The sequence below is a fragment of the Rattus rattus genome, chromosome 4, assembly GCF_011064425.1.
Source record: "Rattus rattus isolate New Zealand chromosome 4, Rrattus_CSIRO_v1, whole genome shotgun sequence".
NCBI lineage: Eukaryota > Metazoa > Chordata > Mammalia > Rodentia > Muridae > Rattus > Rattus rattus.
Genome location: NC_046157.1, coordinates 116359806 through 116379416, shown reverse-complemented (window position 1 = coordinate 116379416; position 19611 = coordinate 116359806). Strand labels below are relative to the sequence as shown.

The 19611-nt window shown below is 46.6% G+C and overlaps 1 protein-coding gene across 1 annotated transcript in view; it reads right to left on the bottom strand.

The window, feature by feature from the left end:
- Positions 1-18489, bottom strand: part of Il1r2 (interleukin 1 receptor type 2) — a 40088-nt gene extending 21599 nt beyond the window's left edge. The window contains exons 1-2 of the mRNA XM_032899525.1: positions 18383-18489; positions 807-955 (exon numbers count right to left, since the gene is read on the bottom strand). Coding sequence (XP_032755416.1) covers positions 807-955; positions 18383-18396 — 163 coding nt within the window. The 5' untranslated portion in view covers positions 18397-18489. The remainder of the gene's footprint in view (positions 1-806; positions 956-18382) is intronic.
- Between the last annotated feature and the right edge of the window lie 1122 nt (positions 18490-19611).

Here is a 19611-nt window from a genome sequence, read left to right as displayed (position 1 = left end):
GCAGAGCTTGGGAATTCTATGGTAGGCGGGTAGGAAGGATTGAAGGAGCCATAGAGGTAAAGGACACTACAAGAAAAGCTACAGAATCAACTGACTTGGGCCTGTAGGTGCACACAGAGACCTAAATGACACCAAACAGAGAGAGCATGCATGGGATGGAGCCAGGCCCTCTGCAGGCATGTAACATGTGTGCAGCTCCGTCCCTAACAGCAGGAGCTATATGACTCTGCTGCCTTCCTGTGGATCCCTTTCCCTTAGTTGGGCTGCCTTGTCTAGCCTCAGCAGGAGAAGATGCTCCCAGTCCTGCTGCAACTTGATATGCCAAGGTGGGTTGACATCCGTGAGAAGCCTCCCTTTTCTAAGGAGAAAGAGAAAGAAGGGCAGGGGTGAGGTGGGGAGGGAGGAGAGGAGGGAGGGTAAACTAAGCTGCCATCCGGATGCAAAGTAAATAAATTAACTAATTTTAAAAAAAAATCCTTCCCACACCCCACTTGGAGCAGTGGTCTCTAGTCTGGCTCAAAGATTGCTGTCCTGCTAACAGATTACAATCTGTATTAAAGCTGCAGTCTTCTCAAATTCCTAAGTAAAGGCATCTTTGAATAAGGGCAAACTTCATAATCTCCAATCTCTTCCTAGCAGGAAAGACACACACGCAGGCTTCAGCATACAGACAGGGAGTATCTGTCATCGCTTGCCAAGCCATGAATATTTGTACTTTGCTGCTTGTTAACCGAGCAAACTGTCCCCCCACTGCACCCCCCACCCACCCCCCAAGGCCTTTCCCAGCTGAAGAGGTCGTTTCTCACCTGGGTGCTTCTCTGATGTAACGGGAGACTCAGAAACCCTTCCTGGGTGCACCACTGCTGGAGTGGTGAAAGCTGAAACCCCAGTTACTAACACAAGCAAGATGAACATCGTCCACACCAACTTCCAGAGTGCACGGGACCCTCGGAGCCTACGGGAGGAGAAAGAGGGAGGGGTCAGTAGGATCGTGAGCTTCCGCGGGAAGGTGGTCCCGAGGTTGGAGGTGGGGTGGGGAATAGAACAGGGTCTTGAAACTGCACCTGAGAACGAGAATGTTTGCTGCATATATTTTCAAATAAGGAAATTCAAACCATTTGTATTTGTCTCCCTGTGGCTGGATTTATGACTTGACTAACATTAAAATCCCCTAGCACCTCCCACAGACCTGCCTGGAATGGAGGTTTCAGGTCCCAGGTGTCTGAGCGGTCCCTGCCCCTCTGCCTGGGCCGCCTGTCGTTTGCACTCTTTGCTCCTCCAGGCCTGTGCCACACGTCACTCTCTGAGTGAGGTGGCTGCTTATCCCCAACGTAAGCCTGCACCATTTTCTGACCTCCAGGGCCCTCCCCACATTCTCCTCACTGACTCTGTGGTCCTCTGCAGCACTCTTCACTGAACACGCATAAGCTCTCCGCAGAAGACAAGGACTCTCTTCATCTCTTCTCCGTCCTACTCAGTTACTGAGTTTGTGAACAACCAACAAACTACCAGAAGCCAAAAGATCCTCTGGTTTCTCTCATCGGGGAGCTTTGCCTGGTTCCACATGGGCAGACTCAGCAGATCATAGATGAAAGGAAGTCTTCTCACGAGGACCCATCAACTCTCACTGTTAGCTAACTGCATGCCAGAGGTGGGACCACAACTCACAGGAAGCTACTGCACCTCTGGCCTCGGGCTCTTCTGTTCAGTTCAAGGTAGAAACAAAGCAGGCAATGCCTTCCAAGTGAGGCTTTGGTGGGGGTTGTGTTCTGGCGAAAGGGTGCAGGACACCGGCTAAGGTCCCCCAGGCCACTCTGAAGGGGCGAGGAGGGAGCCTACACAGAGATGCTCACTTTGGACAGCCCGGACTGCTCAGAACTGAAGTTCCCTCAGAGGGAAACTGCTCAAATAACATAATTCTGCAAAACCTGCTTCTCATTAGGCAGAGAGACCAGGATTGAGAAATCAGCATTTTCTGTCTCTGCCCCATCCCAACCATCCTACCCTCCACCCTCAAGATGACTGATTACCTCCTTAGGTCTTAACGGGTCACGATCATCTGTTTCTGGCCCCTAAGACTAGAGGCATAGAAATCACTCCTTGACTGTTCTAGTGCCCTGTGTGGCCCGGCTCTTCTCCTCAGGGCATGGGTTTCACCTGTGGTTCACCATGACGGGGAGATGGGTTGTGGGGGGGAGCACAGCACTGTCCTCTGAATCTTAACAAATAGTACTTATTAATGTCTGTGGCCAAAAATAAATAAATAAATAAATTTTAAAATGTTTAAAAATGGAGACGTTCCCTGACCCTGAGGAAGCAAGGTAGCACTAGTTTCCTGTAGGTCCTGATCACAGGACTTTCCTGGCTCTTAGAGACCCACCTGCTCTCTCTAAAGAGAAATAGAAGCAAGTGTTAACTGGAAAGAAAGTGATCATCCTCTCTCTAGGCTGCCCACATGTAGCTACAATTGCACAGCTGATCCTGGAATGGGAGCCAAGCAACTGACTCCAGAACAGAAAAGGAAACGCTGTATCTAATAAAACTGTTACTCTGTGTGCCGGCCAAGGCTTCCCTAAGGTCCAGACTCTGCTGATGTGATAGTGACTTTGTGGGGGAAGTGGTAGAGCCTGCAGGATACTCAGGCCTCTTCAGTCCCCATGGTAACTTTCTCCTTTAAGGGACCAGATCCAAGCTTGGGCTTAGTGTGGGACGCCACTCAGTTTGCCTTCTCTGAGGTGACCAGAGAAAACAGTCTCCCTCCCAGGGACCTTTCTGTTGTGGTACACATACTGGTTCTGAACTATGTCGCTGCTCCTATTGGAAACTGGCTGTAGATCTTCAGGGGCCTTGTGGGATTACTCTGGGGCATCAACCGAATCAGGGCGGCCAGAGCTTCATGGGCTTCTCTAGACTTCTTTTCCTCAAGCATCTTCTACCTACTCTAGTTATAAACCTTAAAGGAAGGACCCCAATGGAGGAGGTAGGGGAAGGACTGAAGCAGTTGAAGAGGTTTGCAACCCCATAGGAAGAACAACAATATCAACCAACCAGACTCCCCAGAGCTCCCAGGGACTAAACCACCAACCAAAGAGTACACGTGGAGGGACCCATGGTCTCAGCTGCATATGTAGCAGAGGATGGCATTGTCTGGCATCAATAGGAGGAGAAGCCCTTGATTCTGTGAAGGCTCATTTCCCCAGTGTAGGGTAATGCCAGGGTGCTGAGGAGGGCGTGGGTGGGTGGGAGGGAGAGCATCCTCACAGAAACAGGGGGAAGGGGTGGGAGAGGGGAGAATTGGAAAGGGGATAACATTTGAAATGTAAATACATAAAATATCCAATAAAAATATTTTTTAAAAATTAAAAAATAAACCTTAAAGGCTTCTATCAGAGTTGACAAAGGGTCAGAGTCTGCCTCAAGCTGTGCACCCTCCTGTAGGAATCTGGGGTAGCCTGGGTCATGAGAAGCCATTGGAGCTCTGCTTTGCCCTGAGCTTGGAACAGCATTACTGTGTTTTCAGAAGTGTCTCGATAAAGGTTCAGGAAGGTCTAACTTCATCTCATGAACAGGCTGGACCTTTTAGGCCTTCATTCTTTCTCACACACAGATCATGTGGTGTCTGCTCTCTCCCTAGCTCTAAGATGGAGTTCCCCAGGTCCCGGTGGGGACTCGCATAGGAAACTACATCTTCCCTGGGTCCCTGACCATTAATTATGTGGCTATGTGTTGGTTGCTGGCCTACAGTGCTGTGATAACACATCTCCAAGGCAAGACGAAAGTCAGACCTCAGGAACTCACCCCTGAATCTTTCAGAGTTCTCCGAGAAGTTAACAAACCTGTCCTTACATTGGACCGTATCCATTGCTGAGAGGGAACCTGTTCCCTGTCTGCCTCTCTGCCTCAATTTGTCATTTCCCAAAGTTAAAATTGATTCCCTTGACTTGAGTAGAGTGTCAACTGGCTTCCTGACCTCAGTCTCATTAAAGATGGGATAAATGGGGGTAAGTGCCAATGAAAAGAAAATACCTCAACTCCTGAAACCTGGGATGGAAAAACCCTGAGGAGAATTCAGAAAATCAATCTCACTTTCTCAGTGCGATTGCATATTGCATTTAGATGCAGGGCCAAGCATCTTTACTAAGATGATGTCGGTAAAGTGCGGTATGGAAACAGTTTGCAGGGATGATAAGCTTTTGCTCTGGATTCAAATTCACTTGTGTTTTCCTTGGAAGTCCCCACTTGGCTTCAACCAATGTTTCTTGGCATTGCTGCGTACCAGGATCACTTGGAAGCTTTCAAAAAGTACCCAACACTCTGTGAAATTGTACCTGAAAGCGGATCCCCAAAACAGTAACCATGATCTCCCCCAGCTGATGCCAACCAGCCCAACCAGCAGTCAACATTTGGATAGGTCACTGAATACCCACTCAGAGATATGCTTAAAGACATGTGAATTGAATTTCCATCTGGATAGTTCTGCTTTTTCTAAATTCCAAAAGAAAGCAGGGGATGGGGTTGAAAAACATACACATATCTGCTGCATCCCCAAATACAGCCTTCTATACGGGAGGCAGAGGAGTCTCAAGGGGGACAAGACTCTAGTGAGGTTCCAAATAGAAGGGAGCCAGCTCGTTAGAGTTTGGGGTTGTAGGCCTTGGGGTTCTTGGAGACTGGTGCCCAAAGAGACCGACGACAGGAGTTTCTCACAATAAATAGACTTGTGATACCATTTCATAGAGGTACTTAGAGTTTTTCTTCTCATGTTTCCTTCTTTTCACAGAATGATGCTATATCTGAAAGACCCATTTGCTAAAACTACTTGTTAAAATCAGAAAGCACGGTTGGGAAAGTTGGCCTTGTTTTTTTCTCAATGTCTCTGTTATACGTACACAGACCTCGTTCTTGTCCTCATTCCTTAAGTCAGACATTATAGCAACAACCCATCTAGCATTTCCTTTTGTTGGATACTATAAGTGACCCAGATATGATTCAAAGTATATAGGAGGCTTATACAGCTCCTGAACACTAGGGGGCTTGAGCATCCTAGGTCGCCAATATCTAGAAGATCCTTAAGTCAATGACCCATAGACACCAAGAGACAACAATGAGGAGAGTGACCCTCATTTTACATACATTCTGACATGCACTTAGAGATTCTACACACTCCTAACTTCCTGTCCTAGAACATTCTGGGAGGCAGGGTATGAATATCTTGACAGAATGAGTATACAAAAAGTGAATATCATATAGAAGTTCGTGAAGCATTCCTCCCCTAAGACAGGTCCATCAGTTGTTCTTTGAAATCTCCCCATGACCCTTCTCACAACATATACCGCCCAACTATTGGCTAGACCAGCTAACCGTTGCCACAGCAAGGCAGCCCAGCAGATCATCCCAATGCTGATGTCATAAACTGATTGTTCGCTCTTGATCGAAAGTCTTGATGCCACATACAGGCTGACTAGCCAAGACCAGGCAGGGCTGAGGACAGCTCCAAGATACAGGAGGGATCCAAGTCAGCTCCATGTTTCTCTCCATTTCCTTACAGCAGGAACATCCATTCTCAGGGATGGCCAGGCAACGCAGGCAGAAGCAAGCTATACTATGCTTGGAACGAGCCCTTTCTTACCTACCCACATTCCTCTGGCCTCAGCAAATCGTGGGGCCAAGGAAAGAGTTACACCAGCCGGGCTACTACAGAAGCATTCCTGCTCTCTACTGCGCTTGCTCCTTGCCTGCTTCTCTATGGGTAACAAGTTTCCAGTCACAATCTGCACCATGTTTATAGGCCTCTTGACTGCACGGTGTCCAGTCATAGAAAGTACCAGGGAACATTCATGACTGAAATTCTACCCGAGCTATAACCTTAACCACTGCTGTGCCTCCCTTCCCTTGTGAACAGCTTGAAGGCACTGGGAATACGTGAGTAATCCTCCCTCATAAGCAGGGAATCTCAGAGTTCAAGGACTCAGACCTGCAGCCTTGGTACCTAGCCACAGTGACAGGATGGTGGAGAGTTCTGCCTTAGGATGTGTCTGACCTAGGACTTTCCCAAAAGCTCTTCTTGCTTCCATGGGTCTCTCTCATTCACACTTCCTTGAAACACAAATATTCTCTAAGTCTCACCTCTGACACTGCCCTCAGGTTTGGTATCATGAAAGCCATACAAATATTAGGAGTTGCTTTGTCCTTTTAAGATGCTCAACCATACCTACCAAGACTGAACCCCCAGTGAACGTGATTGTCGGGGGGAGGGCGGTAATGGGGGAGGATGGGGAGGGGAACACCCATATAGAAGGGGAGGTGGAGGGGCTAGGGGGATGTTAGCCTGGAAACCGGGAAAGGGAATAACAATCGAAATGTAAATAAGAAATACTCAAGTTAATAAAGATTTAAAAAAAAAAAAAAAAAAAAGATGCTCAACCATACATGTTGAACTATACTAGCTATACTAGCCCTAGCCAGACTTACTGATTCTCTAGTTGGTGTGTGAAAGAACTAAAAATTACGCCATGTCTATTTGATGCATTTGGACTAGAAAATAAAGCCAAATCTACAAGCGTATGGGCTAATGTCATAGCCACAGTGACTGTGACAGATACAGAACATACATTCCTTCATTTATATTTAGGTGAATATTATACCATTTTATACAAGATATATGAAAATAAATCAGAGTCTAAGGGGTTTGGCACTGATGGTATGTCTACAAAGAACTGGGGTTTAAACCCAAGACTACTGACTTCAAAGCCCCTGTTCTTCAGAACTATACTTTCTATGGCAGAGACTCCTTTTTCCCTCCCCCAAAACCCATTTACCCTGTTTTGCCCAATAATATAACTGCTGTCTCTCCATGGTATCAACAGCCAACCCTCACACATACCATACTTCCCATCATCCTCTATGATGAGGAATATCCATGTGGGAAATTTTGGGCAGATAGAATGTCACTGAAGTGAGTAAGTGACCTGTGGAGGTCACTTAAAGTATTATTTATGAACCTCACAGCTCCACTTGCTAGGTATATGTCCAAAGGAAATGAAATCAGTGTGTCAAAGAGGGTCTCACGTTTATTCACAATAAACAAGATTTGGAGTCAATCCAATATCCAGACATGGATGAGTGAAAAATATGTTGCATAGTATACATATGGGATACTGTTTTCTTATTATAAATTCTTCCACTTGTGTCAACATAGGTAAAAGGGATATCATGCCAAGCAAAAGAAGCCAGATCTAGGCAATGACTGTTAAATCTCCCTTGGATGTGGAATCTGAAAATGTTGCTCGTGTAGAAGTCATAGATAGAATAGAGGTGTTGATCACATAGATGTCACAGGTAGAATAGAAGTGTTGATCACATAGAAGTCATAAGGAGAATAGTAGTATTGATCACATAGAATTCATAGGTAGAATAGAGGTCTCCAGAGATGGGGCGGGAACAGAAAAGATGTTTTCAACTGGTACAACATTAGAAGTAAACAGGAAGACTAAGTATTCTAATTGTACAAGATGATGGGTGACTACAGTCAACAAAGATGTATTATGTACTCCAAAGAAACTAGATTCTCAAGTGAGATCTACTACAAGTGGTTAGCATGCAAACTGCATGTAGTCATTCATTAGATAACATCTACATACCACCTCATCACACTGTTCCATAAGCATGTACCATTATCAGTTAGAAAAAAAATCAACATCACCAACAAGGTCTCTACCAATAGTCCTTCCTTTGGTCCTCTCTGTTCACCTTCACTGGCAGCTAGACTGTAGCCACCATCTTGGACCACAAGTTGAGAGGATTCATGGAAAGTGTTAGAACAATGAGAAGAGAGTTGACTACTGGGCCACCTTATTTTATATGCTTCTATAATATGGAGCCAAACTTGATATGTGGCCTGTCTGGAGTTTGTTACATACATACATACATACATACATACATACATACATACATACATACATACATGCCAGAGGAAGGAGCCCTAAAAGGTACCACCAGGGGCACTGTTCCCATAGCCCTCCTTCTGAAACCAACCTGTTCCAGATCAGAAGTTTTCTGATGATTGATTCTGAAAATTTAATTTTTCACTCAGGAGATGCCTTGCAGCCTCTGCTGGGATAAACTCAATGCTCACCCTAAGGCCCATACTGTTCCTGAGTCAAGTTTTCCTTGGGTTTATATAGAGGTCTATAAACATGAATAAAATGGTTTGACACCAAAATGTCAGGCTGTATTTACTCGGGCGTGGTCTCTGGCTGATGGTCCATAAAACCGTGATGCCATGGAGTCAGAGGAGTGTGGTTTTGAAGGGAAATATTCCAGGTTTGTGTGTTTGACCGTTTAGTCTTCAACTAGTGGCACTGTGTTTGGAAGGTTGTGGAACCTTCAAGGGATGGATCCTTGCTAGAGGAAGTAGGTCACAGGGGCGGGCCTTGAGGTTTTATGGCCCAGCCTCACTTCCTATTCACACTTTGCTTCTTGACTATAGACGCAATGTGACCAGCTTGCCTCTGACCCCCTGCTGTCGTGCCTTCTATACCATGCTGGACTATGCCCCCTTAAAACTGTAAGCCAAAAGTAATTGGCTTTAAATTGCTTCTTGGTGGGTGTTTAGTTCCAGCAGCAGGAAAAGTAACTAATAAGAATTCTCCTCCAGGATCATCCTTAGGCAAAAGAATTTGAAGTGGGCCATTCTCTCTGGCTTGTCCATCTGGCCAATCAAGAAGATCACCGTTTCCAGAAGGAAAGGAAATCCTCTAGTGCGCTCTTCCTTGACTTCTGCTAGCCCCTGTCCCTGACCCAGGCTACCCCTAGTCAAGGGGCTGTCTTGGCTTCTCTCTCTCTGGACTTCAGCAAAACAAGTGCTTCCATGTGACTTTCCCTGGAAGAGGCTTCAGGCAAGCAAGCCACAGGCACATAAAAGTGACAGTTTTCAATAATCAAAACTTCATGGAAGGCTGGAACCAAAATCGTTGTAGTGTAGGAAACAGCGAGTCCTTGGCAGGCCCAGAGAGGGGAAGAAATCATCTGCTCCAGCTCCAAGCCAAACATTCTCCCTGCCCTACTTTCTTTAAACACGTCTCCAAATCACAGGCGACTTGATTTCTCTCAGGGATGGGAGTTGACCTTGCTACTGGGAGGAAATCTCAAGGCTAGCTCATTCCAAGCACCTGAGTTATGATTTGGCCTCTATTTTTTTTCTAGAAAAATATTCATTTTTCACACCTGGCAGGGATGGGCTGAAAAGTGGGGAGGGGAATAAGAAAATGCTGAGCGTATGTGGAGACGATGCTATAAAGTGAAAGGCTCAGATGACCCAGCCTGGCAGACTGAGTGGCTATGCCCTTGGTCAGGTGTTTGTGTCCTGACCTCTGCACATGGAGAATGCAGACAGCCTAAGAGCATGTATGTGATTACATCATCTCTCGCTCTAACTTTTATAAGCTACAAAAGGACTGTAAACTGGAAAAAAAACAGTATGGGGCACTTCAGAATATATTCTACCTAGACTAATGTTATCTCTCTCTCCCTCCCTCCCTCCCTCCCTCCCTCCCTCCCTCCCTCCTTCCTTCCCTCCCTCCCTCTCTCCCTCTGTGCACACTGTAAAATTCCATACATAGAAAGAAATATAGCAACTAAAAAAAAATCACAGGTATCATCAAACCTCTAATATGCCAGAATGCATATAAGAACGAATATGTTTTAACAGATTGAGAAGAAATAAAGAAATGCAAACTTGTGGCTGAGGAACCCTGGCTCTAGGGGATGACCTGTGGTCATTGCTTTGCTAAACGGACAGCATCAAACTGCCTTCTAAGTACTTAAGTATCCATCCACGGATTAGGCAGCTCTCAACCCTCATTACAGAAGCTTCTTTGGGATAGGCAGTAGTTACCATGGAGACGGCTTGTCAAAGTGCACTGTGGCGTGCTCACCCACCCATAAATGGGACATCTACCTCAACCCCTCCCCAAAAAGGCTCAGCAGGCATCTTGCAAAGAGAGAAGAAAAGATTGTAAGAGTCTGAGGTCAGTGAAGCCTGGTGCTTAATTGTGTCTTCTGGACACGACCGGACCATTGCACTTGGGAATGCAATAGCATCTGTAGCTGCCTGCAAGAGACCTGTGGAAGTTCAAGCCAGTCTACATGTCGGCATGCACGGCAGAGGGATCCTTGAAGCCCTGCCCCTGGCTGATGAGCCACTGACAGCTAGTGGCTGCTACGAGACAGAGGGTCAGCTTTCTTTTGAGATGCAGCCCCCGGGAGGTCTCTCTTGGCCGAGTGAGTGGCTCTACACCACACTCAGACGCCACTAATTAGACTCAGTGGGTTATCAAAACAGAGCCTGAAATTGGCAGAGGGATATAGAGGCTGTTTGCATGAAACCAGAGGTGTGTATCCGTGTGAAATTCTTTTTAAGAATCAATTGAAAATGTTTAAAAATCCTATACTTTATTGAATGGGTCAGGTCTGAATTAACCTGAGAGAGTGAGCTTAAGTTTGTAATGATCATCGTTTTGATGTCTGGAGGTTTTTGGGCAGCTGTCCCACTTCTGAATCAGACAGAACCGTCACAGAAAGAACAGAACAAGGTGACATCGTTGAGGTGACAGCGTTGACTATTAGTCACATTGACTAGCCATTGGCTCAAGTGCCTACCGATTAGTCATATTCGGTGTATCGTAGTAAACAAAATCCTAAAACCCCGCACATGCCTCGAGCACACCATCCAGAGCGTTCTGGTCGGAGAACAGTCACACCAAGGAGGTCTCGGGCAGGAAAGCTCAGAATTTTAGTCAGCAAAGGGCAGTGAGGATCCTTGGTGCAAGCAGGGAGAAGTGTAGAAAGAGACGGTAGCAGCTTTTAGCAGTGAGGGCTCTGGCTGGAGATAGAGCCCTCGATGGGCTCTTGAAAAATCTTTGCGATTCTACAGTAAAGAGAGCAACTCACTTTCATCCCCAGAATAAAGGGAATTCTGCCCTCCAAGAAGCACAAGGGTGCTGTTTGTGATTGCATAGTAATGTTGGAATGAAAGTGGGCCATTCCTTAACCAAACCCCCACCCCCACCCCACCCTGCCATGTAGACACCCTTTGGAGAATGCCGGGCAATGCCCCCAATCCAGTTCCATTAAAGATGGAAAATCCCCATCTTGAGACAGGTCCATAGTGTGAGACTTTTCTATCAGCTCAGAGCCCAAGTTCGCCCTCCTCTAAACAACATTCGTTGACCAGATTTTGCTATCTAGAGTCATTCTCAAGAAGCTCGTTCACACCGGTCAGTGGTCCTGGACCTCAGTGGGACTCTTTAGAAAAATACAGTGAGAAAAAGTACGTGGGACGGAAAGTGGGTGGCTCGTGCCCTTATCTGTAAAAGGGACCCAACCGGGTAGAAATTTCAGAAGGACAGACATGTCACATGAAGAACTCACAGTCGTGCTAGAAAAGAGGAAGCATTCAACACATGCCTGGGCTCACTGGCGTTTTCTGAGAGCCGGTGGTTGAAGGGGTTAGTAACACGGCAAGGATAGGAAGCTGGAGGATCTGAGGGAAGCGTCAGAGTCCACCCTCTGAATCACGCCCCAGTTCCTGTTTAGGTTCTACCTTACTGCCTGGAACTTTCTAGCATCACAGCCAAAAGCTGAGCTAACACCCATTATTACAGTGCAAGAAACGTATCTAGTGTCGCCTAATGGAATCAGTAAGTTCGAAGGGATAAATCCAAATTATAGAATGTGTTAACATACAAACATGATCTCAAGATCACAGAGACAGATATATGCACATCTGTAAAGCTGGTCTTGAATTCCAAGCCTTTCTGGTACCTTCTTTCAGATTGACCCCTTAGTGATGGAGTCTTTAAATACAGATAATGGAGAGGGGAAACAGGCTCTGTCTTCATGGTGCGGTTTCCTAGGTAAGCCATCTTGGGCAACCCCCAAAGTCAGTTACACAATCTGAGTAGCAGTTTCTTCATCTCTTAAAACGCAAAGGCCGCTCTAATGAGACCTCGCTACCAAGTATGAGTACCTGGGATTCAAAGTTGATCTGGATCTGGGCACACGTCTTTGTCTGGCTTCCAACTTTCATTCCCAAAGACTCAAATCAGTGGGTCATCATCAGATAACGTATACCATGTCAGCTCTTTTGCTTCAAGCCCTTCAGCCAGCAAAGAACAGAACCAGCTCTCAGGACTGGGGGTTTCTCCTGAGCATCGGACTTCTGCCTCTGTTGGCCTGCTTCTAAGTGACTGGGTACTCTGTTGGCACTGGGGCTAAAGTCTGACTCCTAACACACATAGCGCACTTTCCAACTCCTGTAACTTGAATATAGGAAACAACACAAGCATCCAAATAACCAGTCACCCATTAAACTAGTCCATCTAAAATGTGACAGAGAGGACAAACAGGGACAGAAAGATTGTGAGAGCTAAAGGAGCCATAGGCTCTGGACACGGGTCACAGCATGAGCTTAGCAGCCTTCCTCTGATACTCTCTCTCTCTCTCTCTCTCTCTCTCTCTCTCTCTCTCTCTCTCCCTTCCCTCTCTCTCTCTCTCTCTCTCTCCATCCCTCTCTCTCTCTCTCTGCTCCTTTTGCAGAATAGGTTAGACATTATAGATGACCACAATCACGTCTTCCATCCCTCAGCCTTCTGTAGTGCTACCATCAGCCTGCTATCAAGAGGTGGAATCCAGCTCACCTCCCTTGAATATGGACGGCCTAGTAACTCAGGTGCGGCCAAAAGAATGCAGCAGAAGTAAGTTCACCATGTGTGACTTCTGCAGCTACATCAGGGAGGTCTAAGCAGTTTCCACCTGGTTTCCTCACAGAAAATCAGTCACCATGGAAGCAGCCTGATTGTCCCCAGGGAGGCTATAGGGAAGGGTCTTGGCGGAGCTGTCAGCAACCTCTCAGATGCCCTCAAGGGTACCACCCATGTGCGGTAAGCCATCTTAGACTCCACAAACATGTCCATTCATTAACTGATAACCATTGATAGAACTCAGTTGAAATACACAGTGGAGAGGAATTGTCTGGCTTTTCACAAGTCTAGGGGATACATGAGTTGTAATGACAAAGTGGTGGTTGTGACAAGCGACCACATTTTAGTGTAATTTTTCATGGAGCAAAGGGTAAGTGCTCGTTCAAAAGCCAGTTCAAGGGGCTGCTAGAGGCAGAGTGGAGCACAGGTTGACTGTGCTTGAGCTCCTGGGAGGAGGGAAGGAGGATTGAGCAGTGGTAAAAAATTAGATGGTTGATTATGGGAGAAAATGCATCCGGCAAACAGCAGGTGTCTGCCCAAAGGGACAGGAAAAGAAATAAGACGATTTGCACAGAAGAAAGCAAAGGACCATCTAGGGTCTGGAAGAGCAGACACAAGCATTGCCTTCCATGTTAGTGTCCCAACAAGAACACTGGGATGCAAGGGCACAAAACAGCCTTGGGTCACAGAGAACACTCCGCTTCAAGCTCTTTTATGTAAGATAGAGCAGGGGCTATGTTTCATGAAGGCATACTGCAGTCGCTTTCCAGAGTGTCTTTACTGCTCGTCTTTCTTGCCCCAGGAGCATAATCACAACACACTGCTCAGAAAGAATGGAAGGATGTAGGTCAGACATGGAGAAAGCTCCTTCCCGGTAGGAAGACACAAGCAGAAGAGAAAGGTCCTTAGGAGTCTGAGAAAAATAGGAAAGAAAGGTACCAGATGAAGGATAGATAGACCTAACCTGTTTTGAAACTCAAAAGAGAAGCAGAAAAGAATTTTGATTCTTTTTAGGAAGCCAGAAGCAGAACTTTTGTTCATTACAACTGGATCTGTGTAGGAACCCCACCTTGGTGCTCTTAGTGAACAGAAATGACAGAAAGGAAAGGCAGTAATGATGTGATATATCAGCAGAAGGGACGCTAGGTTTTTAGAAGACTGCTCACTGCTAGTCTCATTCAACAAAAAGTGTTTGGACCTTGCCCTGTACTTCCACTGGAGAAAGGGAAGCAAACCAAGAGCTGGGCTGAGGCCACCAACAGGAAAGGGATTGACCCAGTTGAGGCTGCAGTTGGAAGGAGTAGCCAGAGAAGGAACCCAGGCAGGTTCTACTTATCATGTCCCACTACTTTACCAAAGTCCTGAACTCCACTCTCTGGTGCTCCAGCTTTCTTGGTGCCCCCAGCCATCCCCACAGTTCAGTGGCAGTATCCACTCAGATCGTTTGGGGGTGGGTCCCCCACTGGTTACTGATGATTTTTGACTGTCACCTAGACATTTCTGAACCAGAGCGGAGAACAAAGTTTGGCAAATGCAGAGGACTGGAAGAGTCCATGAGGAGCACAAAGGACAAATTGGCCAGAACATTGGTTGTCACATACCTTAGGCATTAGACTATGGTGTTTCCCAACCATGGATCCCAATAGTAGGGACTTTAGGACCAGGCGGATATACACACAACTCTGAGGAAGCCAATGAGTAACCCCCAAGTCAGCATATACACATCCAGAACACTCCCTACCATTCACTGGAATGAGCCTAGAAGGCTAGAAGGGACAGAGGAGGAACTAGAATGTGCATCTACCCAAAGGAATCTGATGAGACCAAAAGAGCATCCTGGGGCATCTGAGACAGAGAGGAAGCATAATAGCAGGCTGAACTTGCTCCTCTGGGTACAGGAGACTTGGGAACCAAATGAGATTCTTCTTACAACTGTGAATAGGAACACAAGGGGCAATGATCCGCAGCGAGTATAAAGTTTCTCTATATACTATACTGAAGTTTCTTTATTACACACACACACACACACGCACACACACACACACACACACACACACACATACACACACACACACATTAGAAACTATATTAGGACAGATAGTACTCTTCTTTTCATGCTTTGAAAGATTATATCCCACTCTCCAGAAATTAAGTCCACCTAGAATGGCCTATCATCTAAGAGTCACCAAGGACAACAGCTAAATGTCCTTTCCTCTGAGGGTCACTGAGAACAGCAACTATCCTGAGTCCTACATGACAAATATCCACGAGAAACAATAAAAGTCAGCAGTGAGCACACAATCAACACACACACACACACACTCACATACATACACACACATGCACACACACAGTCATAAACACACATACACATGCATACACACATACACTCACATACACACATACATATGCACGTGCACAAACACATGCACACATATACACACTTAGAATCCAAGAACTGTTTATCTATACTGTGTGGGAAAACCCTTTGCCATAAGAAATTGTAATCTTTGACTGGAAGTCACCGCAGACTCAGTATGTTTCCCATGGTCTCCAAAACCCTTGGCTCTGCCCAAAGAGCAACATTCCTTTCTCACACTGAACCCTCTAGCTTTTCTCAGCTGTAAGACAAAATCACCACCATGTTCCTGAGAACGTCCCCAGGAAGCTTGCAATCTGAAACCCTATGTCCAGAATTTCCCTCCCAGCCACTCCAGCTAACATAACTGCGCAACGGGACATGATAGATACAGTGTAGCCAGGTTCATTTAGGTGCGGTCTAAACCCCAGCTGCCAATCCACACATCTCTTCCTGCTTTGACTGTTTTAGGAGATCTGAGTGGAAACACAAGTGCTTACGTTTCTAGTAAGTTCCCAAACGATGCCGAAGCCACTGGTCCAGGGAGTACGCTTTCAAAACCACTTCCTTAGGACGGACAGGAAGTTTCATGTCCTGTAGATCCTGTAGCAAGCCTACCGGGTAGTATGCAAGCATGTGTGCGCATGCACACGCGCGCACACACACACATACACACACATACACACACTCACACACACTCTCACACATAATGGGAGTGAAAGAGAGAGACAGAGACATGAAGAGAGGGAGAGCGGGAGAGACAGAGACAGACACACGGAGAGAGACAAAGGCAGATAGATACAGAGACACTGAGAGAGGGAGAGAGACAGAGACAAGAGAGAGGGAGAGACAGAGAGAAGGAACATCAAAACAGTATTAATCGAGCAGTTGTTCTCTGCAAACCCTGCTTTAAAAGTGGCCCTGAGGGCCAGGAGAAGTTATAAGGAATCATCAAGATCTGGCACAGTTGACCAAAGATATGCTAGCAGGAGCAAGAGATGACTGATAGATGCTGTGTTAATCTGCGGAGTGTTGTAGACACTGCTACATTGTATCTTGGGTTAGTGCACACAGCAAAGAGAAAGATGTGTTTTCTATTGCGTGAAACCAGTAACCATACACTCATCTGCTGTAGGTGGGATGTCTAGGCTCAGCTCAGATGGTTTCTCTGCTTAAAGTCCTTCCTGGTTATAGCCAAGCATCAACTGGACTCTGTTCCTTTTTGAGCCTCTGGTCCTTGTCCAAGTTTACATGGCGGTTATGATTGCAGTACTGAAGCCCCTGCTTCTGATCAACTGAAAGACCACCGAGCTTCTAGCCTGAAGCCTCTCTTCAAGGCCAACAGCCTATCTGATGCTGCTTCGAACCTCTTTGACTCTGACCACCAGATCACAAAGAAAGAGGCTCTTACACGGATTCTACCAACCTGCTCTTCCTTCAGCTTAACTAACTGAGCCTGAGGTGCCCCACAAAGTCCCTCAGCCTTACTATATAAGATAGTACAATATAAGTACTATATAATACTATATAGTAGCAGTAGAACTATATAAGGTAGCATGTCCGTAAAGATTCATCTGTTTATACGCCCCAGTCTTACTCAATGAGAGGTGATTCAACAGGGCATGAATCAGTTGTTCGCATTCTACAGTCCTGCCTGTTACACACATGTAAAGCATCCGATAACTATGACCTCTGGAACATTCAAGACTCACCCAATGCTTTACGTTTACTCACTCTTTCCTCACTCCCAACTCAGGTATCTTCCCTGACTCTTGAAGGCTCGGTTACTCACAACGTGATCAACACGTGTGAGGAATGCAGATGCCCAGGCCCTGCATCAGCTCTCAGGAATAAAAATCACCTGCGTGTTTACAAGACTCCTGGGAGATGCAAGAAACAGTGATCTCACAAGTTCCTTGTCCCCAGATAACTCTGTCCTGGGCTTGCTAATGATCATGAGCCTCATCCTATCTCCTAAGAAAATAGTCCTCCAAACGGCCTCTTCCCACACAAGCAGTTCTAGCACGCAATCGAGTCCTTCAGCACACGCCCACAACTACTGAATCTGAAAAAAGATCTGTGTGGGCCAAGCAATGTGTGTCATAGGCAAATATGGTAAAGGCCAAATTTGAGAACCTGGTAAACACAGTAGTCTGAGGCGCCATGAAAAAGCACCCGCATCAACTCTGCTGTCACTAGAGGCTGGCCCTGTTATCTTGGGGTATGGGAGGAGGGGCCTGATCACGTGATCACTCCGATTTCTCGCTGTCAAAACAGTTGGAGTAGGAGGGTGAGATGAAAATGAGGGCGGCTTGGGGAAGCCCAGGCCAGCCTGCAGCACATGAGGGAGGGTCCATCCCCCCAGCACTCCCAGCTAAGAGAGGGAAAAGAATGCACTGAGACAGGTGAGGCTCAGAGAGGCCCCCGGGGAAGACATTCTTCCGCACTTTTGCCTGTAGGAACAAGACGCTGATCCCAGAGAGCGAGCCTCCTGGTAAGGCAGAGCTAGAGGAGGGTGAGGTTGACCGGAGCTGATATGGAACACTGAAGGAAGCCAGCAACATCCCACTGCAAGCAGGGTCCAGGGCGGGACTGGGAAGGACAAACCAATCCTCTGCCTCTATTTACACAGTAGGAAACCCAGAGAGAAGCGCTGCCAAGATCACCCTGTGTGAGGAAGCTGAGGTCAGAGACATATAAACTAGGGATCGGAGTGGGGGAAAAGCTCCAAAAGGGATGGGGGACCAAAGTGAAGCAGGAGAGGAGGAAGAAAAAAAAAAAGCAGCTGAGCGTTTATCTGATAATTGTGTGTGCCAGGCAGGTCTTAGAGTGCTGCTCAGTCTGCCTTGAAGCTATGGTTTCTGACAGGCTCCAGGTTAAAAAAAAAAAAAAACACCCTAGGAAAGTCCCAGAAGCCTTCTATTGTGCTCTGCGCTCTGCTCCAGATGCTCGGGGAGCCCAAGGTAAGAACCCCGCCCACTTCCTTCCTCTAAGTGAATTCTAGATGCAGGTCCGTTCCCTGCTGCCTGGAACTGTGACTATTCCTCAGAAGCTATCTGATCTAGTCCCCCAAAACCGAAGTAGGAAAAGACCAAGAGATAAAGTGACCTTCTGCACACAGGTGGAGCCGCTCACCGAGGAGACCGCTCACCCAGAGGATGCCCAGAGCCACAAAGAGAGGTTGCCTGAGGTCCTATTAAACACAGAGGTGATGTTCGGCGGCTCCCTGGTGTCTCTCCCTGCCTCCTTCCCACCTCCTTACCTGGAGCTCTGCATTCGTGTACTTGCAGTTTCTTGCCTGGCTGAGGAAGGCTGTCAATCAGGACAGACTTTCACCTTCTATGATGTCCCAGCAACCCCCAGAGGGATTTATAGGCTCCTGCTTGTGGTTCCCTAACTGGGCCGAGTCACTCACTCTAATTGGGTGGTGGTGGACACACCTTTTCCCTCCTCACAGGGAGCACCCTGCTCTCTGTGCTTTGTGCGTACATCCTTGGCTTATGGGGAAGTGGCCTAGGAAACTCTGAGTTTCCCTATTTGTGTGTGTGTGTGTGTGTGTGTGTGTGTGTGTGTGTGTGTGTGTGTGTGTGTGTCGCTAGAGTGACATATTTCCAGCCAAGAACACATTTCAAAGTGATGCTGCCTGTATATCAAGAAGTTGTAAACAGTTTCACAGATGAGATGTCACCCCATCAACTGGATGCTGGCTAAAACTCAACCATGGTCCCATTAAAGAGAAAAGGAGGTTTGTTTTTTTTTGTTTGTTTGTTTGTTTTTTTTTAAATAAGTGGGACATAAGATCGCCACTCCTACCCCAAGAACTCTTCTTGAATCTAAGGAGGATTGAATATATGGGCTTGTTTTAGGGGCCTCGGTTTGACTGTTTGTGTGTTTTGTTTTGTTTTTTGTTTTGTTTTGTTTTGTTTTGTTTTGTTTTTAACTTTCCATGAGTTGTCTCAAAGGCAGGTGATGTAAAGCATTGACTTTCTTTTTTTCCCCGTTTGCGGAATTGCACTAATAGTAGTTTCTGTTCTTACAGAAATTCCTCATTAACTCCCCAAAAGGTACAAAACATACTCCATCCCTCTCAGTCACAAGGTACCTTCACACAGTGGGCCGGGCAGATCTCAGGCAGAAGCTAGACACCGTGGTCCATCACTGGGTGAATTTAGAGAGCCATGTGGGAGAGAATGAGGTCTTGGCTCTGGCCTCTCCAGAGACAAGCACCAGGTCTTGACCCCCGCTAATCTTCAAGCTCTATGCCATCCCCACAGTGCTGGACAGTGCTCTCACATGGCCGTGAAAGCATGGAGCAGGGTACAGTGGGTTATCTAGAGGACCCCCTACTGGGGGACAGAAAAGAATGCTTTGAGAAATAGACTTCTAAATCCAGCACTGCAAATGATAGTCGTAATATCGGTGATGGAACAAACAAACAACCCCAGTTAATAATGTTGCGTTTTACAAAACTGGGCGGGAGAGAGCACCTCA